At 44.7% G+C, this 26,028-nt stretch overlaps 1 protein-coding gene across 3 annotated transcripts in view; it reads right to left on the reverse strand.

The window, feature by feature from the left end:
- The window catches only part of PDSS2 (decaprenyl diphosphate synthase subunit 2), a 574,604-nt gene that overhangs the window by 524,859 nt on the left and 23,717 nt on the right, over positions 1-26,028 (reverse strand). For all 3 annotated transcript variants that reach the window (XR_010176032.1, XM_063917071.1, XM_063917070.1), the window contains exon 2: positions 2,133-2,423. Coding sequence is in view for 2 of the 3 variants with exons in the window: in XM_063917071.1 (XP_063773141.1) it covers positions 2,133-2,407 (275 nt within the window). In the remaining variant the exon portion in view is untranslated. The remainder of the gene's footprint in view (positions 1-2,132; positions 2,424-26,028) is intronic.

Below are 26,028 nucleotides of genomic sequence, written 5' to 3' on the forward strand. Positions count from 1 at the left end.
TTTTCACACATATTTGGTCACCACCTCAGGGAGATGCGAGCAGAAATAACGGGCATCCACTGCGCTCGTGACTCTTCCCCTTTTCTTATTCCTCCTGTACTAAAGAGGAGATTTATTTTTGTATGGGAACCACACAGATGTGTTCTCATACACACAGGGTCTAAGTCAGTGTTGATCTCAATAGCAAAACCTTTCTCTAATGGGCAAAACCATGTGCACTGCAGGTGGGTCAGATATAACATGTGCAGAGAGAGTTAGATTTGGGTGGGCTATTTTGTTTCTGTGCAGGGTAAATACTGGCTGCTTTATTTTTACACTGCAATTTAGATTTCAGTTTGTACACACCCCACCCAAATGTAACTCTCTCTACACATGTTATATCTGACTCCCCTGCAGTGCACATGGTTTTGCCCATAAGAGAAAGATTTTGCTTTTGCAGTCATCCTGATTTTGGCCCATAGAGCGGTATTAAATTGCATTCGCCGGCAGCCAGTAGATGGCACCCAACAGGATGGCCAGTTGAAATGAGCAAAAAGTGACCCGTTTGAGCGCTTAAACAGAACTTATTTGCGTCGCACCCATTAGTTTGGTTGACAGATCGGGCGCAAAATAACAATTGAATACCGCCCATCGTGTTTTTGTGCTACATCACAAGGCGCATGGCGTGACATAGACACTCCACCATGAGTAGCGAGTTGCATCATTTTGTACTTTTTCCGGTTTAGAGATAAACGGTCATTGCTTCTCACGGACAAGAAATTTAAGTAAAAAATATTTCATTAAGATGCACTAGAGCGGAGTTCAGGTATTGTAAAGACTAGAGAACATCCCTTAGCTTTTGCATAACATTCAGTTAATGCCCCTGGTGCAGAGATCTGTGTTGCACATGAACATTTATGCTTTAAAAAGGATTAATTGCCTGGAAAGTCACAAACTAGCACACTGTGCAAGTAACAAGAGATACAAATCCACAGCGATTTAAAGGAAAAGCAAAATCCGTTCTATATTGCCGTGACCATGACAACATGAACCTGCTGCCTGATATCGATTTAAATCATTAGCCAACAGAGAAGCTGAAGCAATGGGTCACAGGCTTACATTCATTGTGGTCCAAAATTATGGGTTAAAAAAAACAAGTAGTCATACTACTGTTTTTCACTGATTTGGCAATATGGAGAAAGAACACAAATTGTTTTGTTAAAATCTCATTTTGTATACACCAACTAAAATAAACAGAACTAAATATGTTTTATGTTTCCAGTAAACCAGTGGTTCCCAAACTCAGTCATCAAGGACCCCCAACAGTTCATGTTTTCCAGGTCACCTAGCTGGTGTATTCATTACTCACCGATACATTTTAAAAGATTCACAGGTGGAGCTCATTTTTTCACTTGTGTTTCTGTGAGGAGACCTGGAAAAACGTGAACTGTGTCTGGGTCCTGAGGACCGAGTTTGGGAACCACTGCACAAAACTCATCATAGCACAGTCTATCAGCACAAACTGTTCTATGGAGAAGGTTTTTGAAAGTGCCAAGATTTTGGGGATTTGGCAGTCAGTTTTAAAACAGTAATTGCTACTAAGGCAAAACCAACCTTCTTTTACTCAGCTAATCTAGAATTAAAAGAATATATAAAAATCTTGAAAATTAATGACCTTAACATAAGATGCAACTTATACCCTTTTAGACCGCATATAACGGGCCATACCAAGGAGCCATACACGGGTACTTCCCGGGTTTGACCTGCTGAGGCCCCTTTCACGCAGTCGTCCCCTGCCCGGCAGTGACACATGCGGAGGTGGCGCTTGGAGACCAGATGATCTCCATGCGCCACCCGTCCATAGAGTGTGAACGGGAAATGGGTCGCATCACCGCACAGTGACTCGGGTTGAAGCTGTATTCAACCCTGGTCGCTACCAGGGTTGAAATACCGGGTCGCTCGACCCAGGATATTTCCCCCTGGGCCCTTTCAGACCGCACAGCAACCCGGGTTACTGCGTGCTCACGTGCAATAACCAGCGTTACAAGCTGGTGGTCTGAAAGGGGTATCAGCTAGACATTTTAATATAGGTGAAAACTATTTCCTGGAAAATGACAGTACATAATTAGCATTTTTGTATGACAGTGCAGTACCTGGCTGTATTCAGCAGAGGATGCTTAGTCCCCACCAGCTTCCTGACCTGCATGGCTATATTGCTCAGTTCATCACTCAGAAGACAACGAAGGCTCATGAAGGAAGATGGATAACCCACAATTTTTTCTGCATCTGAAACAACTTTGCTCCAATGGGTAGTATTAGTAGTAGTAGGAGAGCCAGAAAATAGACTGAGCGTCCTTCTTGTGCAAAACTTGCTGGTACAGTCTCTAAAAATCCCCACTGACTGGGTTACACACTTGATCACAGACATGGTAAAAATACAGAACCTGCCAAAGAGAAAGAAATAAAACAACCATTACAGAGAGAATATCAGCAAATATAAATTCACAAAAGGGTGATTCTCCAGAAAGTGAACATAAAGGCCCGTGCATCACACGCTTTTACATTTTATTCCTTTTAAACTGGTCTGTTAAGAAATTGTTGTTATATGAAAACTTCCTTAGTAATTGATTACCAGAATCAGACATAGGCCAAAATTAAGTTAGAAACAAATTTTATAGGTGGGGTAGTCGCACAGGGATCATACTTTTCAGGAAAACCCTGGAAATACCATAACCACCTCATCTGAGGTTTTTTTTTAAATTTCAAGCTTGTTTTTCAGATATTTACAAAGCATAGCCAAGTAATCCCAGCCTGCTTGTAAAGTTAGAGTTATTAGAGGTGGCTGAACTACCAAAGCTGACAAAGTTACAGTGTGAAACCTTTGGAGGCTGATATTACAGACAAGGATATAACTAAAGTAATATCGGACATGCCATGTCATAAATCACCTGGTCCAGATGGAGTATCAATAGAATATTATAAAATACTACAGACGGAGATGACCCCCAAACCTCCTTAACCTCTTTAGATTAATTCATAAATACCACCCCAGATACCCATCATTTAACATAACTCGTACAATCTTAATTCCAAAGCCTGGGAAGGATTTATTGTTACCATCATCCAATAGACCAATCACACTTCTTAATGTAGACTTTAAGAAAATGGCCAAATTAATGGCAACTCGTCTACAAGAGATGTTATTATCATTGTTGACAGAACATCAGTTATGATTTGTACATGGCCGGCACTCAGTAAAGGGCATTTTTGCACAGCGGTGACAGCAGTAGCTGTGTCTTTGTTACAATCCTCTACAAACCGTTCTAATATGCCTGTAAGCTTTTATGCACAAGAAGCATTTGATACAGTTGCATGGCAATAGCTATATGAAGTCTTCCTTCGTCAAGGATTTGGAGTAGATTAAAGGAATTTTTATATGCCAGTTACTTCCTTATTTATGAATGGGTTTTGTGGGGAAAAATAGGATTTTATTTACCTGCCGGTAAATCCTTTTCTCTTAGTCCGTAGAGGATGCTGGGGTCCATATTAGTACTATGGGGCATAGACAGGTCCACCAGGAGCCATTGGCACTTTAACAGTTTAACAGTGTGGGCTGGCTCCTCCCTCTATGACCCTCCTACCAGACTCAGTCTAGAAACTGTGCCCGAGGAGACGACATACTTCGAGAGAAGGGAATACACAAGACAGTGGCGAGATTCATACCAGCTCACACAACAAGGCAAATCCGGCCAACAGGCCAGAGAACTCAGCAACAGCTGAAACAGTACTGAAACAGGAACGTACACAGAACTTACCTAGGAACCAGGTAGTACTGAACCAAATAACCACTGCAGGATAAAGAAGCGCTGGGTGGGCGCCCAGCATCCTCTACGGACTACGAGAAAAGGATTTACCGGTAGATAATTAAAATCCTATTTTCTCTTACATCCTAGAGGATGCTGGGATCCATATTAGTACCATGGGGATATACCAAAGCTCCCAGAATGGGAGGGAGAGCGCGCAGGCTCCTGCAGAACTGCTTGACCAAACAGGAGGTCATCCAAGGCCAAAGTATCTTGTAAAACTTAGCAAACGTGCTTGAACCAGACCAAGTAGCTGCTCGGCAAAGCTTTAAGGCCGAGACACCCCGGGCAGCCGCACAGGAAGAACCCACTTTACGAGTAGAGTGGGCCTTAACCGATTTTGGACACGGCAATCCTGCCGTAGAATAGGCATGCTGGATGGTGAACCTGATCCAGCGAGAAATCGACTGCTTAGAAGCAGGACACCCAATATTCTTGGGATCATAGAGGACAAACAGAGAGTTAGATTTCCTGAGACGAGCAGTCGTCTTCACATGAATCTTCAAAGTCCTCACAACATCCAAGGCCTTTGAAGCAATTGAGGAGTCAGTAGCCACTGGCACCACAATAGGTTGGTTGATATGAAAAGCCGACACAACCTTAGGAAGGAACTGTGGATGAGTCCTGAGTTCCGCTCTATCTTCATGGAAGACCAGATATGGACTTTTACAGGACAAAGCCCCCAATTCCGACACACGTCGAGCAGAAGCCAAGGCCAACAAAGTAATGTGAGAAACTTGATTTCATCCTCCTGTAGAGGCTCAAACCAATCCGAGTGCAGGAAGAACTGCAACACCACATCAAGATCCCATGGTGCCGTTGGCGCCACAAAAGGGGGCTGGATGTGCAGAACCCCTTTCAAAAGGGTCTGAACCTCATGGAAGACAGCCAATTGTTTCTGGAAGAAAATGGATAAGGCCGAAATCTGGACCTTGATGGAGCCCAATCTCAGGCCTAAATCCACACCTGCTTGCAGCAAAAGGAGAAACCGTCCAAGTTGAAACTCACCGCAGGAAACTTCTTGGATTCACACCAAGACACATACTTTTTCCAAATGCGATGGTAATGTTTAGACATTACCCCCTTCCTAGCCTGTATCAGGGTAGGAATAACCTCGCTCAGAATACCCTTCCGAGCTAAGATCTGGCACTCAACCGCCATGCCGTCAAACGTAGCCATGGTAAGTCTTGATAAGCTAACAGCCCCTGTAGTAGAAGATCCTCCTGAAGAGGCAGAGGCCTTGGATCTTCCAGAAGTAGATTCAGCAGATCCGCGTACCAAGCCCTTCTTGGCCAGTCCGGAGCAATGAGGATTGCCAGAACCCTTGTTCTTTTTACAAGTTGTAGAACTCTTGGGATAAGAGGAAGTGGAGAGAACACATACACTTATGTGAACACCCACAGCGTTACTAGTGCATCCACCGCCACTGCCTGTGGGTCTCTCGACCTGGAACAGTACCTACTCAGCTTCTTGATGAGGCGGGAGGCTATCATGTCTATGTAAGGAACCCCCCACCAACCGGTTCCCTCCTCGAACACCTCCGGGTGGAGGCCCCACTCTCCTGGATGGTGAGGAAGTCCGCTTCTCAGTTGTCTACTCCCGTAATGAAGATTGCTGACATCGCTACAGCGTGCCTATCTGCCCAGAGGAGGATCCTTGTCACCTCTGACATTGCAGCCCTGCTCTTTGTTCCGCCTTGTCGGTTTATGTAGGCCACTGTAGTCACATTGTCCGACTGCATCTGAACAGCCCGATCCTGTAGAAGGTGTGCCGCTTGAGGAAGGCCGTTGTATACGGCTCTTAGCTCCAGGATGTTTATCGGAAGAATGGATTCCTGACTTGACCACCTTGAGCGACTGCTCCCCAACCTCTTAGACTTGCATCCGTGGTTAGAAGGATCCAGACCTGAACCCCGAACCTTCGGCCCTCCAGAAAGTGAGGTAGTTGCAGTCACCAGAGGAGCGAAATCCTTGCTTTCGGCGACAGACTTATCCTCTGGTGCATATGTCGGTGAGATCCCGACCACTGGTCCAAGAGATCCAGTTGAAAGGACCGAGCATGAAATCTTCCATACTGCAGAGCCTCGTAGGATACAACCATCTTACCCAGAAGGCGGATGCACTGATGAACCGATACCCGGGCCATCTTCAAGACATCCTGAACCATTAATCACCAACGCTTTCTCCACCATTAGAAACAACCTCTGCACCTTCGTGTCGAGGATCATCCCTAGGAAAGACAGCCTCCTTGTCGGCTCCAGGACTTTGGAAGGTTCAGGATCCAACCGTGCTCCTTGAGCAGATGCGTCGTGAGAGCAATGGATCTTAACAACTTCTCCCTGGACAATGCCTTGATCAGCAGGTCGTCCATATACGGAATTATGTTCACCCCCTGCTTGCGGAGGAAAACCATTATCTCTGCCATCACCTTGGTGAAGATCCTCGGAGCTGTGGAGAGACCGAATGGCAGTGCCTAAAACTGATAGTGATCGTCTAACATTGCAAACCTGAAATAAGCCTGATGCGGGGACCAAATGGGAATGTGGAGGTAAGCATCCTTGATGTCCAGGAACACCAGGAACTCCCCCTCCGTCACTCCTGAGATAACCGCTCGCAGAGACTCCATTTTGAATTTGAAGTCCCTGAGAAAAGGGTTCAATGATTTCCAGTTCAGATTTGGCCTGACCGAACCATCCAGCTTCGGTACCACAAAAAGGTTCGGAATAGTAACCTTTGTCAACTGATGAAGTGGAACTGGAACAATGACCTCCGACAATACCAATTTTCGGATATCATCCAGTAAAATAGCTCTGTCTGCCGGCAAAGCCGGCAAGCCTAATTTGAAGAAATGGTGAGGTGGGAGAGTTTGAAACTCCAGGCTGTACCCCCGGGACACAATATACTGTATCCAGGCTGGACGACACCCAGACGTGGCTAAAATGGCGGAGTCTCGCTCCCACCTGAACTACTCCCAGGCTGTGCGGTCCACCGTCATGCTGAGGACTTTGAGGCACCAGAAGCAGGCTTCTGGTCCTGGGAACCTGCGGGAGCAGGCTTTCTGGAATTGGCATGACCACCTCTAAAGAAGGTGTGAGAGGGCTTGTTCTTTCTAGTCCTAGTGGGCCGAAAGGATTGTGACGTGTTGCGAGAAAATGGCTTCTTCGTAGCCGTTGCAGCTGAGGAGAGAAAAGGAGACTTACCCTCTGTAGATGTGGCAATCCACGCATCCAGCGCCTCTCCAAACAGAGCCTGACCTGTATAGGGTAGGCTCTCCACACTTTTCCTGGATTCCGCGTCCGCAGACCATTTGCGCAGCCAGACACACCTGCGAGCCGAGACGGACACGGAGGAGATCCCCGCAGCCATGGAACCCAGATCCTTCATGGATCCTCCACCAGAAACCCTACAGAATCCTGTATGTTCCGTAAAAACAAATCAACGTCACCTTTATCCATCATAGTCAAGTCCTCCTGCAGAGTGATTGACCACTTTGCTATTGCTTTTGAAATCCATGCACAGGCAATAGCAGGCCACAGTATCGCGTCTGAAGACGTGTATATGGAATTGAGCGTAGCATCCACCTTGCGACCCGCCGAGTCTTTCAACGCGGTAGATCCCAGGACAGGCAAAACCACTTGTTTTGACACCCTGGAAACAGAGGAGTCAACTATAGGCGGGGACTCCCATTTTTTTCTATTGTCCTCCGGGAAAGGAAAAGCAACCAGAACCCTTTTAGGGATCTGGAGTTTTTTCACCGGGTTTTCCCAGGCCTTTTCAAAAATGGCATTTAATTCCTTAGAAGCAGGGAAGGTGAAGGCTTTCTTACAGTCTGAGAAAAAAGCCTCCTGTCAAAGTCGAAAAATATCATGATACATATGCCTTGTACTAACCCCATGCACATGCCCGCTGCGCTTGCACTCGCTCTGCCGTGCGTGCGCATATCCGCACTTTGCGTAACAGAGCTTTCACGGCCATGCGCCTTGGCGTGTGGTATGCGCATTTACGGTAGAGTTTGTGAGCGTGTAGCGTGTTAATAGAACATTACATATTTAACCAAAATAGCGTACATTTTAGATATAGTTCCCCTAGACCATGTCAGCGAGTATTACTAGTTTAAACAGTTCCTGGACAGAGGGATTCGCCTTTGCATGATAGGAAGGGTCAGATAAAGGTTGGAAGGTGATGTCTAGTATCCAGCTGTAGGGTATTTTGAGGGTAACATTCCGGTGTTAGTTAGAGAAAGATCGCTTGTTCCGGTGTATAGTTATGTGCAAAAGTAGATTATGAACATTAACTGTATTTACTGTAAATTACATATGCGGCGGGAATCCAGAGGATACCACCCACAAGAGCAGTTGGGAGAGACATCGCCCACCTTTTCAAATCCACCTATGACCTTTGCTGTAATGTGGAGACATATCTCTGTGTCCAATGAACAATGAGATTACAGTGACCATTGTATTGTGTATGCATGTTGTGTATAAAAGGACCATTGTTGCCTGGCCGGTCAGAAGACTCTAAACGCTATCTGTATGACCAGCGGAGGACCGAGTTCGGGTTGCGCTTGCGAATATTCTCACGTACGTACATTCTCTGTAGCCATTATTCTGTTTAGATTTACTTGTTAGCCTGTAGTGTATAAATTGTATTGTTTTTATCTTTTGGAATCAATCCACGGTAGCCTTAGAATCCTGTGGTTTCAACTACAAACAGTGTTGTGTTTTCACTTTCCTGCATGGGCTTTAAAGTAGTTTAACCTGTTTAAGGTGTATAAGCATTGTTAAGGGGTACGCACTGCGGATACTTTGTATCGCCAGCGCTACTTAAGGTTTAAAGGTATAACATCATTACAGTACTTTACTGTTAAGGGTTTAAAGTGTAAGCATATTATTACATTGTATCATTAACAAGGTTTAAAGGTTATCTATTGTGTGTGCGCTCGCTGTGTGTACTCCGTGCACTCAGCGCAGCGTGCGTACGCCAAGTGCGTACCACGTGCAGGACTCTGTACGCAAATAGCGTACAAAGTGCGTAGCACGTGCACGTGGTCTAGCGGCCATAGCGGCTCAATGGTAATAGTGTACAAAGGGGTATAGCTTTGCGGTCTAAGATAATACCGGCATTATCAATTGGGGGCTCGTCCGGTTCCTTCTCATACCCGCAGCCTAGCAGAGTTTTCGCAGACTTTATCAGCAAAGGGCGGAGTATCCCCTGTGAACCTTCTCTTGGTCAGGGGATATAATAAGTGCTGATTAGATAAGCGTCTGCCCTGCATGGTTTGAAGGGATGCTGGAGGGATCCGTAAGCTAAGAACGCAAAAGCTATTTTTTCTTCTTTTTTTAAAAATCTGTAAATTTCTGTTTTGGCGCCAAATGCGCACGCAACACACGAATACACCTGTATTTTGTACTTTGCATATCTGCTCACACCATTGCCATAATCACTGATTATCAGATTTATTTTGATCTGTACTGGAATAATTTGTTGCTATTTAGTTAACATATAGAGTTAATATTTAAGGGAGTAAGTGTAAAATGCACACACAGCCTGGCCTAGTTGTAAAGGTTGATACAGTGGAAACTGTGTGTAGCGTTAAGTAAGCGATTATAGTTAAATATCGCTTACATTTATAGACGTGTGGGATTTGTAGTACTGCGGACGTACGGCCTTTGTACACGTGTCTCGGACAGCGTTCGGGACTGCGTACGCAACGTAAAGGCCTACACACGTGGCGTGTTTACGCAACGTGCGTACAGGTACGCCCACTAAGTACAAATCACACAATAGCATTGTTTCAGTTTAGGCGATACGGTAGCCACGCGAAAATAGCACAAATTTGTTCAGTTTCCAATATTTAGTTTAAAAGAACCTTCTCTTACTGTATCACCTCTGGGACTAGGCTGTTTTATCTGAATGAAAATTAATTTTCTGTACAGAAAAACCAAAGTGTATATGAGTGAACGAGCGTGAGTGTGCAAATAAAGGTTTTGTGAACCCAGAATTCGGGATCCCGTAGGAGACCACATCAGGTGAGTGGACACTTGGTGGCGTGGGAGTGGCTTTCTCACGTTAACATTGATTAAGGTATAAAGGAGCAATTAGTATAACAGCAGACCAAGAGGTCAGCGAAGTCAGAAATCCGCTGACTAAGTCAAGCGAAGCTCTGAATACCGTGGCCTGAAAAAGGTCAGCGGTGAGAGCGCAGCCCCGGGGGTTTGCATAGTACCCATATAGGCCTGTTCTTGAAAAGCTCCGGCTGAGGTTTCGCAGCCTGAAAAACGATTCCATTGGTCGTACAGCGGATAAGTAACAGTTACTTATACACCGTGCGATTGTACCGCGCGTTAGTGTGTGCAATAGTTAGTTCAACTTGATACCCATTACGCCATTTGCGTAAAATTGCGGGATCATAGACGCTAATTGTACACGCAACGTGATTTGTGTAACAGTTTTTTATTTTAAGGGAGTTTCGCTGGTCACTCAGGAAATCTCCAACGACTGATATTTACTGGGAAGGGTAAGTCACTCCCACACACTCTCAGTAAATAAAGGTTACGTAGGGCCCTAGGTTGGGTACGACCAGTGCTACGGACAGTACTCAGGTGTATTGGCCAACGTGGGCGTGAGTGGGTGAGGGCGCTCTGAGAACTTTCACCGTCGCCTTACCACTGAGTAATTTGGTTTTTGTAGGAATTAGCTGAGAAGGCAATACCTGCAAAGAATGGGGGCCAGTTGCTCAAGTAAGGGACGATCAACAAGTGTTCAGGTTGATATTCCGCGGCCCAAAGGGTCGGCGAGGTACATAATGTGTGAGAAATATGGATCACACGCAGAGGTTTTATGCAATGAATGGGAACGTATGACTGCGGAAGATAGGGAACCGTTCCCTAGGGTAGGCAGTTTTAGTCCTGAGGTGTTGCAAAATTTAAGGAGAAGGATATGTCTAATAAGATCCAGAAAACAAAGGAATAGACATTATGATTGTTTACATTTATGGCAACAGGAGGGTGATATGCAAAGGTGATTAGCTCAAGCGGCTGGTTCCAACCCTAGCAGGAAACTGATAGCAACTGCACCACCACCACCGTACATTACAGGAGAGAAAGTGGCTACAGAGAATGGCATACTAATATATGATGAGTGAACTTAATAAATGTATTAATACTAACCCGTGCAAGTTGTATCCCATCTTAAACTTCCCTCAGGACTGCGACCAAGAAGATGAGCCCACCACGATATCGGCACTCTCTCTAGCAGCCACCATACAAGACACCCAAGTGGGCACGGCCCAACCAGTAAGAGTAGTAGCAAAGGCCCCTAGCGGAGGGACAGGTGAGGTTGTGTCCACAGGTAAGTACGGTACAGTACATTATGCAGAGTCAATTGCACCTCACATTGTAGAAGCAACCCAGATTGATGTAATTGAACTAAATCCTGTCAGGGTGATCGCAGTCCCCAATGGGAAGACTGACGCTCTGGGAATCACTCCCGTCAGGAACATTGCTATGCATTGCCCCTGGTCCCGGACAGAATTGAGGACAATTATGTCTGAATTTCCCGATCCCAGGAAAGATCTAGCCGCATGTCAGAGGATTATTAGAGAACTAGGTAACGCCACCGAACCCAATAACAAAGATTGGCGGTCAGTGCTACGGGCATGTTTGCCCTCTAATATTGACCCTGTGAAATTCATTGCTGACTGTAAATTAGATGCAGAGGTACCTCTCACTGATGAATACAATCAGGAGAACGTAAAACAGATCAATCTGCAGTTAGGAGTATATTTCCCAACTGTTGTCAAGTGGAATAAAATCTTCTCGATTAGACAAAAAGAAGGTGAAACGGCTTCTGACTATTTTCATCGAGCACTGCAGGAAATGGCTAGATACACTGGGGTCACGGACATTAAGGAAAATGTGCATCATAGGGAGGTAGCGGTGTCCGTATTAATGGACGGCTTGAAAGAAACGTTGAGAACAAGGGTACAAACCACTCAACCAAGTTGGAGAGGTATCTCAGTGGCTGCATTAAGAGAGTCCGCTATTGAGCATGATCGGAACATCATTAGGCACAGGGAGTCACAGGGGGATAAGCTGATGACAGTAAGTATAAAAGCCCTGACAACGAAGCCACATCAGCCTAAACCCCAGACCCCTGATGGTAAGTCGTATGTGGTAAAATGTTTTAAATGTCAGAGGGAAGTACATTACGCACGGAACTGTAATTTTAGAGACCCACATAAGGTATATCGACCCCCTAGACCAGAACATGACTCACAGTATGACACACGAAATTGGGATCAGGGATCACATAGGAAAAATTTTGGCCCACACCTGTAGTCTGCAGCCAGTGACATTGATTGCTAGCCTAGGTAGTAAACCTGAGGTCACAGTTGATGTAGTTGGTAGATCATTTCTTGTAGATACAGGGGCAGCCAGGTAAACTCTGTGATTTATCTTTAAGGTTTCCTTTTTCATCTCTGACGTTCACTGACAGAACTACAGCTCAAACGCCACATGTCTACTCGGTCTTTTCAGAGGTCTGCCCAGCCCCAGTATATCTCACCAGCATCATTGTGCCTGGCCATGCACAGAGGGTGGAGAGTGGAAATACTGGTGGAGGAAGACTGTGCAGAGATACCGATAGACATGATGGTGTGACAGCCTGATGGTGAACGCAAATCTGACAAATTTTCTTTTTATTATTCTCTCTTTCTTTTTGTTTTTTCATGTTCTACGGATGGTTTATTTCACACAACAGTTGAACACATGGTAATGCAAGATTTATGTTCCCTACAGAAAGGTCGCTGACTCGGAGAGAACATCGTATCACTGGAGTGCCTGTTCCGGGAAGGTTGAGAGGCAGGACTGTTGTCACGGCACCTGAGCACAGAGAACTACAAGACCAGAGGCGGTTGTCGCACCAAATTTCTTTTTTTCCTTTTTATTATTTTCTCCATCTCCCATTACCCTCCTTTCTCCCCCTTCCTTGCTCCTTTTTCTCTCCCCTTAGCAAGATGGACTTACCCCAAGAGACTGCATTCCGGGTTTTCCTGTTGACCAGAGCAGTCTGTTTCGGTGAGAGTACCAGAGAGGTCGAGAAAGGATCTGGAATGGGTTCTGATGGCAAGGACGGATTTGTAGAATTCCAAGAGCAACACATTCACCGAGCAAAGGCGAGTATCAGAAAACGATCTGGTAGTCACGAAACTAGGAGACACTGTGAAGGGTTATTGGCTGAGGAAAATTGTATTTGTAGAAACTGTGAAAACATAGTTGAGGACGGGTGCATCCAGAGATGTCAGTCCAGCCTTAATATCAACATGGACCGTCATCAATTGAGTGACTATCACTCATTAGTGGGTAAGGTTTTAAACCAAACAGAATGCTGGGTGTGCTCACAAGTACCTCAAGGTCAGAGCAAGTCAGGACTAGTACCGTATCCCTTAACAATAGATGAGCTACTTAAAATTAAGGGGTGGGAGACCGGTGGACAAGAAATTTAATATTTCTAGGCCCCCTAGTTTGAAGCTCCACCAATATCATGTGGATAGGTCCTTAGTATGTTTCAACATTTCCAATCCCCGAAAGCCGGGAAATTGGGAAGTGACATGGAATAACCAAACCATGGCATTTTCACACAGAGCCGACAGAATGCCCGTAGACTCAGAACTTATACGCCAAATAGCCGACGGTGGGAGGTATTTTCGGTACAGGTATACTCTAGGAAGTAGGACCATGCGGGTTGGAGAAGTATCTCCAGGGTACTGTGCGCATATCATACAGCCTGATACGTGTACTGAACAGATGAGAGAGTTAGGAGTAGGATTTTTCACCTGGAAGGTTTGCAATATGGTAATGTCATATTCTGTACCATATGTTCTCCCCGATGATGCATATTTCATATGTGGGATGAAGGCGTATAAGTGGCTTGCCCCAAACTCAGAGGGATTGTGTTACATTGGAAGAGTGTTGCCAGAAGTAATGACCATAACCCATAATAAGATGAAAGACGTTCACCGCAATGCTCAAGCTCCTTACACTCATACTCACTACGAACACATCGTTAAGAGACACCTTTAAGATAGGACAGTGCACGCAGCCTCTGATTTGATCCACGAATCCACCGGGATTCAATTCCTACTCGCGTTAGATATCACCCGTACCGCCAGAGGAATTATAAATTTTAGGTATATTCATGCGCTAGCGAACCTGATAGATAATATCACAGAGATGTATGATGACACCTTCAGGTATACAGGGAGGGAATTGCAAGCTTACAAAACGGAACTGATCCAGCACAGGATGGTTCTCAATTACATCACAGCGGTGACAGGCGGGTATTGTGTCACTCTAGCAACTCCGTATGGTGTGAAGTGCTGCACGTATATTACAAACAGCACTGATGACCCAACCGAGGTCATAGATCAAAAGATGGACGATATCTTGCAATTGAAATGGGAGTTCCGAAGGAGACACAACCTTACCCTTACTGCTGTGAGTAATGAACTGACCGGCTGGGTCTCATGGTTGAACCCACGCAATTGGTTCTCAGGTTTAGGAGAATGGGCTCAAAATGTTATCGTGAGTGTAGGAAAGTTTCTCCTTTGTATCCTGGGAGTCGTCGTAATGATTGGTTTGATATTTAGATGTGTTCGGATTTTAATGCAGTGCAAGCACAGTACCAAAGTGATGAGTTTGAGGAGCGGGTTCATTGTTACAACTGATTTAATTTATGACCCATCAATTGAGACAATGTTGTGATAAGATGTGATTCCACGGTCCGTTTCTTTCACCCGTTTCTCCTTTGTTTTTCTCCCAAGCAAAAATACATCCATTCGGAAGAAGACTTTGATGGACATTCTACAGACTTTGATGGACATTCTAAAGACTTTGAAAGACTTTTATGGACACTTGAAAGACTTTGATTACCACCCACAGCAAGGATACACCCATCCGGACAAGACTTCAACCAACACCCAAGGATGATTGCACAATTGTTATGTGAATGTATTTGTGATACGTGTCTTATCTTGATCTCTACAATCTTCAGGTAGTATCACACATAGTCGACAGGTGATATCCACATATTAGCATTCACATATTTTCCTCCTCCATGTATCATCAACTAAATGTGCACCCCATTTGTTGGAACAAGAAGCCGAAAAGAGCTCGGTAGTGTTTGTTGGCCCACTTACAGACCCTTAATACGGGATAAGAAGGATTTAATGTATACTTCGCAATACCTCGAAGCTTATCTAGAACATGTACGGCACGATGATACATGCCCCTCAGACATGAATTTCATACATACATGCTTTTACTATCCCACTAGGTCATACATTTCCCGCCTACTCCTCTCCTCCTACCATCCAATTATTTTATAGATATTGTATTGTATATTTTTGTTTAATGTTTAGTGGCAGTTATTGTTGACTGCCAAAGGGTGGACTGTCAAAGTCGAAAAATATCATGATACATATGCCTTGTACTAACCCCATACACATGCCCGCTGCGCTTGCACTCGCTCTGCCGTGCGTGCGCATATCCGCACTTTGCGTAAGAGCTTTCACGGCCATGCGCCTTGGCGCGTGGTATGCGCATTTACGGTAGAGTTTGTGAGCGTGTAGCGTGTTAATAGAACATTACATATTTAACCCAAATAGCGTACATTTTAGATATAGTTCACCTAGACCATGTCAGCGAGTATTACTAGTTTAAACAGTTCCTGGACAGAGAGGGATTCGCCTTTGCATGATAGGAAGGGTCAGATAAAGGTTGGAAGGTGATGTCTAGTATCCAGCTGTAGGGTATTTTGAGGGTAACATTCCGGTGTTAGTTAGAGAAAGATTGCTTGTTCCTGTGTATAGTTATGTGCAAAAGTAGATTATGAACATTAACTGTATTTACTGTAAATTACATATGCGGCGGGAATCCAGATGATACCACCCACAAGAGCAGTTGGGAGAGACATCGCCCACCTTTTCAAATCCACCTATGACCTTTGCTGTAATGTGGAGACATATCTCTGTGTCCAATGAACAATGAGATTACAGTGACCATTGTATTGTGTATGCATGTTGTGTATAAAAGGACCATTGTTGCCTGGCCGGTCAGAAGACTCTAAACGCTATCTGTATGACCAGCGGAGGACCGAGTTCGGGTTGCGCTTGCGAATATTCTCACGTACGTACATTCTCTGTAGCCATTATTCTGTTTAGATTTACTTGTTAGCCTGTAGTGTATAAATTGTATTGTTTTTATCTTTTGGAATCAATCGACGGTGGACTTAGAACCCTGTGGTTTCATCTACAAACAGTGTTGTGTTTTCACTTTCCTGCATGGGCTTTAAAGTAGTTTAACCTGTTTAAGGTGTATAAGCATTGTTAAGGTGTATGCACTGCAGATACTTTGTATCGCCAGCGCTACTTAAGGTTTAAAGGTATAACATCATTACAGTACTTTACTGTTAAGGGTTTAAAGTGTAAGCATATTATTACATTGTATCATTAACAAGGTTTAAAGGTTATCCATTGTGTGTGCGCTCGCTGTGTGTACTCCGTGCACTCAGCACAGCGTGTGTACGCCAAGTGCGTACCACGTGCAGGACTCTGTACGCAAATAGCGTACAAAGTGCGTAGCACGTGCACGTGGTCTAGCGGCCATAGCGGCTCAACGGTAATAGTGTACAAAGGGGTATAGCTTTGCGGTCTAAGATAATACCGACATTATCACTCCTCAATCTGCTCAGGAGGTGTGTCAGAAATATTTAACACATCCCGCACGGCCTCAATCATCAACTGCACCCCCTTAGCAAGTGATGCCGTCCCCCTTGACACATCCCCATCACCGTCTGCTGTGTAAGAATCGGTATCCGTGTCATTCTGCGTAATTTAGGCAAGAGCACGTTTGTGAGAATGTGCCACGGGGAGCAGTATCGGACCATACTGCCATAGAGGACTACAATACCTGAGTTGCATGCTTAGTCCTTGCAACCCTATCAGAAATCTGAGAAATAGCCCCCCTAAGAGAGGCTAACCACTGCGGTTCCCTAGCCGGGATCTGCACTACAACAGTGCAATCCTGATTACATGGGATGGGATCTTCTTGAGAAGATATATCCTCTGCAGCATATGAGACAGTCTCTAGGGACTCAGGGATTGCTCTTCACAGGCAGCGTGTCTGCAGGCAGGAAAATGGCACTGAATGCTGCTGGGTCTGCTCTGGGAAGCTCCGCCCCCTTAATGGCGCTGTCTTCCCGCTCTTCCAAGAATATACTGGCCTGAGGATTTTCTGCTGGCTGAGATCCAAGGACCCCAACAGGCTTTCTGGTCAGTGTAGGGTTAAGGCGCTGGCTCAGGGCGCCCCTCACAGAACTGCACCATGTACCGCTGAGCCCCCAGAGTGGTCAGTACTGCGCTCCCTACCCTGTAGCTGCCATCTTCACATCGGCTACCCGCTTGCCAGGAAGCTGATGACTCACTCGTCACACTTTAGCTCTGCAAGGGGGTGGCGGCATGCTGCCGGGGTGAGCGTTACACTGTGGCGGGGAGCGATCTATCCCCTCTGGAGCTCAGGGTCCAGTCAGCTGAGACAGTGGCTCACTCAGACCCCGCAGGGTGGACACTGCTCCCCCCTCTCAGTACCTCGATGCAGGGAGGCTGTTGCCAGCAGCCTCCCTGTAAAATAACACACTCTAACAAAACTTTTACTAAAGAAGCTCTGTAGAGCTCCCCTAGCTGTGACCGGCTCCTCTGGGCACATATTCTAAACCGAGTCTGGTAGGAGGGGCATAGAGGGAGGAGCCAGCCCACACTGTTAAACTGTTAAAGTGCCAATGGCTTCTGGTGGACCCATCTATACCCCATGGTACTAATATGGACCCCAGCATCCTCTAGGATATTAGAGAAATTGGAATTTCCAGTGTAACAAGGCAGGGATGTCCCCTGTCTCCACTGTTATTCAATTTAACATTGGATCCCATGTTAAGCGTCATTAAATCCTGTTCAGAGATAGAGGTGACAAGGATTGGCGAACAGGACATTAAAATTTCACCTTTTGCCGCTGATATTTTGTTATATCTCTCTAACCCAAAAGATTCATAAGGCCCTCTTATGCATAAAATTATACAATTTGACCTAGTTTCTGGATATGGAGTAAACTTTTAAAAATCGGTTTCCCTATTTCTTAAAAGAGACTGTATATATCTGATATGGGCTCCTAGAATTGACATTAAGTGGGCCAAGCATTCAATATCATATTTAGGCATCAAAATCCCTAAACATATGTCACAGCTTTACACTATTAATATTTCAACAGCTATCAGACTCCTTAGTATAGAGCTGCAGGGATGTAAACATCTTAATCTGTCATTTATGGGCAGAGCTAATTTGATAAGAATGTGTCTTTTCGCAGGTTACTTTACCCTGTTCAAAATCTCCATTTATTATTGACTAATGGGGATAAACAATAAATGAATAGGCTTTTTAGCACATTTATCTGGCAAAGCAAAAATTCTAGGATTTAGTTTGAATAAGTTACGACAATGACATAATCGTTATGGTAGACTTACCGTTGATAACGCTATTTCTCCTAAATCCACAAGATCCACAGGATAACATTGGGATATGAGGTAGCGACAGCGGATTAGCATCAGTCAAAGCTTTCGGCCTCCCAGCATGCAATGGGCCCGTCCCTATATCCCCGCCTCCTGGCTCAGACAAATCAGTCGTTTTTCCAAAGCTCAAGGTAGGAGCATCATAGAGAGCCCTAATCAGGCGAGAAGAACACACATGCACACCCTTCCGTACAAGAAGGAAGAGGTTAGTGAGTAGAAGGATCCTCAAATCAGGTGCGTCAGGGTGGGATCCCTGTGGATCCTGATGACTTAGGAGAATTAGTGTTATCAACGGTAAGTATACCATAACGATTATTTCTCCGGCAGGGTCCACAGGTTATCCACAGGATAACATTGGGATGTCCCAAAGCAATTTAGTGGTGGGGACACTCCTGATTGGACAGGAGAATCCTTCGCCTGAATTCAGTGTCCTGAGAGGCAAAGGTATCAAAGGCATAATGTCTAATGAATGTGTTAATGGAAGACCATGTGGCTGCCTTACATATCTGTTCTTCTGAAGCACCACGTTGTACTGCACACGATGGACCTACCTTACGAGTAGAGTGAGCAGAGACATTAGCCAGAACAGGGAGATCAGCTTGAGAATATGCTTATGAAATCGTCATCTGAAGCCACCTCGCCAGTGTCTGTTTATCAGCAGGCCATCCTCTTATGTGAAATCCGTAGAGAACGAAGAGAGTATCTGTTTTTCTGAAGGCACTGGTACGATCCACGTAGATCCTAAAGGCACAGACTACGTCCAACGATACATCTCCCACAGAAAGGTCCAGCCCTTTGAAGGCCGGGACTACAATTTCTTTGTTACGGTGGAACTTAGACACCACCTTAGGAAGATACTCAGATTTGTTTCTGAGAACCGCTCTATCTGGATAAAAAAAAAAAAAATCAGAAAAGGAGGGCGACATAACAAAGCCCCTAAATCTGAAACTCTTCTGGCTGAAGCAATAGCCAGTAGAAAGGGAACTTTAGCAGTCAACCATTTAAGATCCACTTGTTTTAGTGGTTCAGATGGGGCAACTTGAAGGGCCTTTAGGACTAAACTTAAGACCCAAGGCACTGTAGGAGTAACAAAAGGAGGTTGCATGTGCAGCATTCCGTAGAAAAAGTGCGCACATCCTGTAGGTTAGCAATTTTCTTTTGGAACCATACAGTCAATGCTGACACTTGCACTCTCAAAGAAGCCACCCGTAGACCTTTGTCCAATCCTGGCTGAAGGAATACTAAGACTCTGGTAACTCTGAACGACATAGGGTCAAATTTCCGGCCGCTGCACCATTGAATACAGGCTTCCCATATTCGGTAATAAATGCGAGCTGAGGAAAGTTTCCTTGCTCTGAGCATTGTTTGAATTACCTGCTGTAAGAATCCTCTTGCTTTCAAGATGGAAGTCTCAAGAGCCACGCCGCAAGACAGTCAATCCAGGTGCTTGTGATAGCAAGGACCCTGAGATAGTAGATCTGGACATTGAGGGAGTAGGAATGGAGCATCCATCGGTGTACCAATGTCTTCTGGGCCAAGCCGGAACTATTAGTATCACAGTGCACTTTCCTTGTTTTACCTTTACCTTTCACATTACCCTGGCTAACAGGGCAATTGGTTCAAATACATAGGCCAGACGAAAGTCCCATCTCACTGACAGGGCGTCCACAAAGATAGCTTTGGGATTCTTTGTTCTTGACCCGTATGCGACACTTGTCTACCAGAATTTGAAAGACCTCTGGGTGTAAAGCCCATTCATTTGCATGAATGGCGTGTCGACTGAGAAAATCTGCTTCCCAGTTTAGGACTCCCGGAATGAACACTGCGGACAAGGCTAGATGCTGAAGTTCTGCCCACTTTAACGTGTGACTTACCTCCTTCATGGTATTCTGGCTGTGAGTTCCTCCCTGATTGTTGAGGTACGCTACTGCCATTGCATTGTCCGAGCGGATTTGGACTGGTTTCCCCTGAAGGATGTCCTTTGCCTGAATAAGTGCAATATATATGGCCCGAAGTTCCAATATATTGATTGGCAGACAACTTTCTTCCTTGGTCCACTGCCCCTGGAAGCAACTCCTTCCTGAATCCGCTCCCCAGCCCTGAAGACTGGCTTCCGTTGTCAGAATTTCCAAATCTTATATCCAAAAGGGTCTTCCGTTGTCCAGATGGGATGTCTGTAGCCACCAGGCTAATGATCTCCTTAATTCCAGAGGAAGGACCATAGTCTGCATTTTCATTGTCTGATGAAAACCATTACATTTGGAAAGGATCAGACGTTGCAGAGGCCTCACATGGAATTGAGCATACTCCACCATGTCGACACCATCAACCCCATCACATGCATTGTGGCGTGAATGGATACCCTTTGACTGTGTAGCAGCTCCTGAATCCTTGACTGAATTTTGGATATTTTGTTCAGAGGTAGAATTACTCTCTGAAGGCTTGAATACAGCACAGCCACCAAATGAGTTATCCGTTGTGACGGAACCAGAGACGACTTTGCCCAATTTATGAGCCAACCGTGTCTCTGAAAACAAGCTATTGTCTATTGCAGATGACACTGAAACAATTCCTGACACTGTGCCAGGGTTAATAAGTCGTCGAGGTATGGAAAAATCCTTATCCCCTGCTGATGGAGATAAGATGCCATTACCACCATCATTTTGGTGAATACTCTGGGAGCTGTGGCAAGCCAAATGGTAGGGCCTGAAACTGAAAATGATGCTGGAAGATAGCAAACCTGAGATAGCGCTGATGGGACAGTGCTATAGGAACATGTAGGTAAGCATCCTGGATATCAAGGGATATCATAAAATCCTCCGGCTCCATGGCCAAATAATAGAACGTAAAGTCTCCATATGAAACAGAGGCACCCAAATGTACTGTTCAGCACTTTGAGATTAAGTATGGACCGGAACGACCCATTTGGCTTCTGGACTAGAGACAGGTTGGAATAAAAAACTTGTTCCCGTTGTGCAGGAGGAACTGGAATTATCACTGCTGACTGAAGCAATTTCTGAACTGCCTCTTGCAAAGCCCTGGCCTTCGTTTCCACTGAAGACGGGCTGGTACAAAAAAAACTTTGAGGAGGGTGTTTCTTGAAAGCAAACGTATAACTGTGAGATACCGCTTCTTGCACCCAAGCATCTGCGGTAGACTGCTGCCAGATCTGTGCAAACTGAAGATGTCGGCCTCCCACCCTGGGGTCCCCCTGGTGGAGGCACGCACCATCAGGCTGATGGCTTATCTTCTGATTTGGAAGCCGGTCCTCTAGTAGATCAATGCTTTTTAGTCTTAACAGATTTGTCAGATTGAGATTGTTTGCCATAACCCTTTCTTTTTACTTTTCCTTGAGTCCAAAAGGGCTGAAAAGCTGGAAATCTAGGCTTGGATTTATGGTGGTCATTCCGAGTAGTTCGCTCGCTAGCAGTTTTTAGCAGCCGTTCAAACGTTATGACGCCTCCCACTGGGAGTGTATTTTAGCTTAGCAGAAGTGCGAACGAAAGGATCGCAGAGCCGCTACAAAATAATTTTGTGCAGTTTCAGAGTAGCTTCAGACCTACTCAGCGCTTGCAATCATTTCATACTGTTCAGTTCCTGTTTTGACGTCTCAAACACGCCCTGCGTTCGCCCAGCCACGCCTGCAGTTTTCCTGGCACTCGGGAAAGAAGTTTTCATCCGCACCAGAGACACAAATTTACTTTTGAGCAGAGTTTTCAGGGATTATTTGTCCTTTTCAATATTAATAAACTGTACTGTTTAGATAATTATAACCAAATTCTTGGGTGCTACCCTCCAATTAAACAACATGTTTAGAATTTTCACAAAGAGAGAAAAAATAATCGGATTCTAATGGGAGCACACCGACCCTGGAAAATATTGTTTAAAATACAATTTATTATAATTTCTTTAAAAAATATAGGTATAAACGGGATCTGGTCTCTAAGTCGACAGTAACTAGGTCGACCACTATTGGTCGACAGTAACTAGGTCGACAGGGTCTTTAGGTCGACATGATCTATGTCGACAGGTCAAAAGGTCGACATAAGTTTTTCACAAATTTTTATCTTTTTTTTAACCTTTTCATACTTAACGATCCACGTGGACTACGATTGGAACAGTAATCTGTGCCCAACGAAGTGGCAGCAGAGCGAAGGCACCTTGCCCGAAGCATGGCGAGCGAAGCGGGTTCCCGGTCACTCTACGAAGAAAACGACACCAAAAAAACATTAAAAACTCATGTCGACCTTTTGACCCGTCGACCTAAAGACCCTGTCGACCTAGACACCCTGTCGACCTAGTTACTGTCGACAAATAGTGGTCGACCTAGACATTGTCGACCTAGTTACTGTCGTCCTTCCATAACACCCCCGTATAAACATACCACCCTTATCGTAGAGGCTGTAGGGCTCAAAATTATGTTTTCCAAATCACCCTTGTTTAGGGCTGAATAAAGCGAAGTATAAAGAAAATGTATTGTGTTTGTAACAAAAATATTACAAATATTTTGTTGTACCCATTATATCGTGTGATTGTAATTTATTGGACTTCTTTTCCTATTATTGGTGCTTGTAATTCTAAAACAGTGTTCACATGCAGAATGTTGTTCGATACATTTGTTTCTATATTAGTCTTGCTACTTCATGTGTCAAATAATGTATCTCAAGTTATGCCTCATCATAGGGAATTTTAACCCTATTTAGGCAATCTTTTAGTCACACTGTTACCCTATCCACAGGGGCTAATATTGAATACAACTATATATATTTTCTACCACTTTAATGGTCAGATATCTTTATAAGGCAGGCCAAAGGCTCTATTCTGTCAGCCTACTTTAATAATAGTTGCCAAATAATGAATATTTATTGCTGTCCCACTAACAGTTGTATCATGTGAGGGAAATTCATTGATACATGATGTGTAAATGTACAGCTTTTTGGACACCATTCCTTTTTGTATTGCCAATTTTACTGGTTAGTCTAACCTAGACTTATATTGCATGTAACTCTGAAATAGGTGTCTAACTGAAAATATATAAGTTACTGCATGATCTAATGACCGTGCAATATTACTGCACAGGTGGTTCGTAATAAACCATGCCTTTAATACATAGAATTAATCATGCAGATTTTGACAGCTTAGGTTCACTTCTGTCCATTGTATTTCCTTTATTCGTATAAACAGTTGTTAACTCAGTGTGATCTTGCATTCATTCTGCCTTTTATTAAACAGCACCATCCCCTCTGTGTGCACGTATCCCTATTGAGTCTGTATGTGTGGTTATACCAGGTGGAGTCTCTGCTATTAAACCTGCATATGTAATTACACTAAGCAGTGTCTTTGCTTGCTAGATTGCTATCAGGTTTGATATACCCACTGCCACGATGTTTAACACCAATGCAGAACATACACAATTATGTGACATTAATATTGCTACTTTAAATAGATGCAGCTTTTATATTTGTGCTACATCCAATGCTGAATATTATCCTGCATAGATTAGCAGTCCGTGCAGTCAGCCACCACAATATTATATAAACGTGTAGTGTCACATATGATATTATAATTTTGGGTGTGATTTATTCACATGCAGGGTTACATAAATGTTGCCTAAGTATTTATACTGTGTCTAATGCTCAGTATATTCCTGGAGTGCTCTATCCCCGTTCTTCTGGTATGAGTGAGCGTCCCCACTAAAACACTGCTAACGGAATTATAATAAGATTTTACTTACCGGTAAATCTATTTCTCGTAGTCCGTAGTGGATGCTGGGGACTCCGTAAGGACCATGGGGAATAGACGGGCTCCGCAGGAGACATGGGCACTTTAAGAAAGAATTTAGATTCTGGTGTGCTCTGGCTCCTCCCTCTATGTCCCTCCTCCAGACCTCAGTTAGAGAAACTGTGCCCGGAATAGCTGACAGTACAAGGAAAGGATTTTGGGAATCCAGGGTAAGACTCATACCAGCCACACCATTCACACCGTATAACTTGTGATAACTTTACCCAGTTAACAGTATGAACAATCACAGAGCATCAGATAAACTCTGATGCAACTATAACATAACCCTTATTTAAGCAATAACTATATACAAGCATTGCAGAAGAAGTCTGCACTTGGGACGGGCGCCCAGCATCCTCTACGGACTACGAGAAATAGATTTACCTGTAAGTAAAATCTTATTTTCTCTAACGTCCTAGTGGATGCTGGGGACTCCGTAAGGACCATGGGGATTATACCAAAGCTCCCAAACGGGCGGGAGAGTGCGGATGACTCTGCAGCACCGAATGAGCAAACACAAGGTCCTCCTCAGCAGGGTATCAAACTTGTAGAACTTTGCAAAGGTGTTTGAACCTGACCAAGTAGCCGCTCTGCAAAGCTGTAAAGCCGAGACCCCTCGGGCAGCCGCCAAAGAAGAGCCCACCTTCCTTGTGGAATGGGCCTTAACCGATTTAGGCAGCGGCAACCCAGCCGCAGAATGAGCCTGCTGAATCGTGTTACAGATCCAGCGAGCAATAGTTTGCTTTGAAGCAGGCACCCCAAGCTTGTTGGAAGCATACAGGATAAACAAAGATTCTGTTTTCCTGACCTTAGCCGTTCTGGCTACATAAACCTTCAAAGCCCCGACTACATCCAGTGACTCGGAATCCTCCAAGTCAGTAGTAGCAACAGGCACCACAATAGGTTGGTTTATATGAAAGGATGAAACCACTTTCGGCAGAAATTGTGGGCGGGTCCGCAATTCTGCTCTATCCGAATGGAAAACCAGATAAGGGCTTTTATGTGACAAAGCCGCCAATTCTGACACAAGCCTAGCCGAAGCCAAGGCTAATAGCATGACCACCTTCCACGTGAGATATTTTACTTACACCGTTTTGAGTGGTTCAAACCAGTGTGATTTCAGGACACTCAACACCACGTTAAGATCCCAAGGTGCCACTGGAGGCACAAAAGGGGGCTGAATATGCAGCACTCCCTTTACAAACGTCTGAACTTCAGGCAGAGAAGCCAGTTCATTTTGAAAGAAAATGGATAAGGCCGAAATCTGAACCTTAAGGGAACCTAATTTAAGGCCCAAAGTCACTCCCGACTGTAGGAAGTGAAGGAAAAGGCCCAGCTGGAATTCCTCCGTAGGGGCATTCCTGGCCTCACACCAAGCCACATATTTTTGCCATATACGGTGATAATGTTGAGCCGTCACATCCTTCCTAGCCTCTATCAGCGTAGGAATGACCTCATCCGGAATGCCTTTTTCTGCTAGGATCCGGCGTTCAACCGCCATGCCGTCAAACGCAGCCGCGGTAAGTCTTGGAACAGACAGGGCCCCTGTTGCACAAGTCCTGTCCTAGAGACAGAGGCCACGGGTCCTCTGTGAGGATCAGAATACACAGAAGACTGAAAGAATTATTAGTAAAGTCAGCAATCACACTAGCAATCAGTCACAGGTTATACATTAGTATAATAAGCAATATGAGCACATAATCAACTACAGATACATGTCAGGTATGTAGGAGAAACATTTTACTGCAATACCTTATATAGAAGTTTAAACGTATTCAGTCACACAGCGA

Source organism: Pseudophryne corroboree, chromosome 4 (assembly GCF_028390025.1).
Source record: "Pseudophryne corroboree isolate aPseCor3 chromosome 4, aPseCor3.hap2, whole genome shotgun sequence".
NCBI lineage: Eukaryota > Metazoa > Chordata > Amphibia > Anura > Myobatrachidae > Pseudophryne > Pseudophryne corroboree.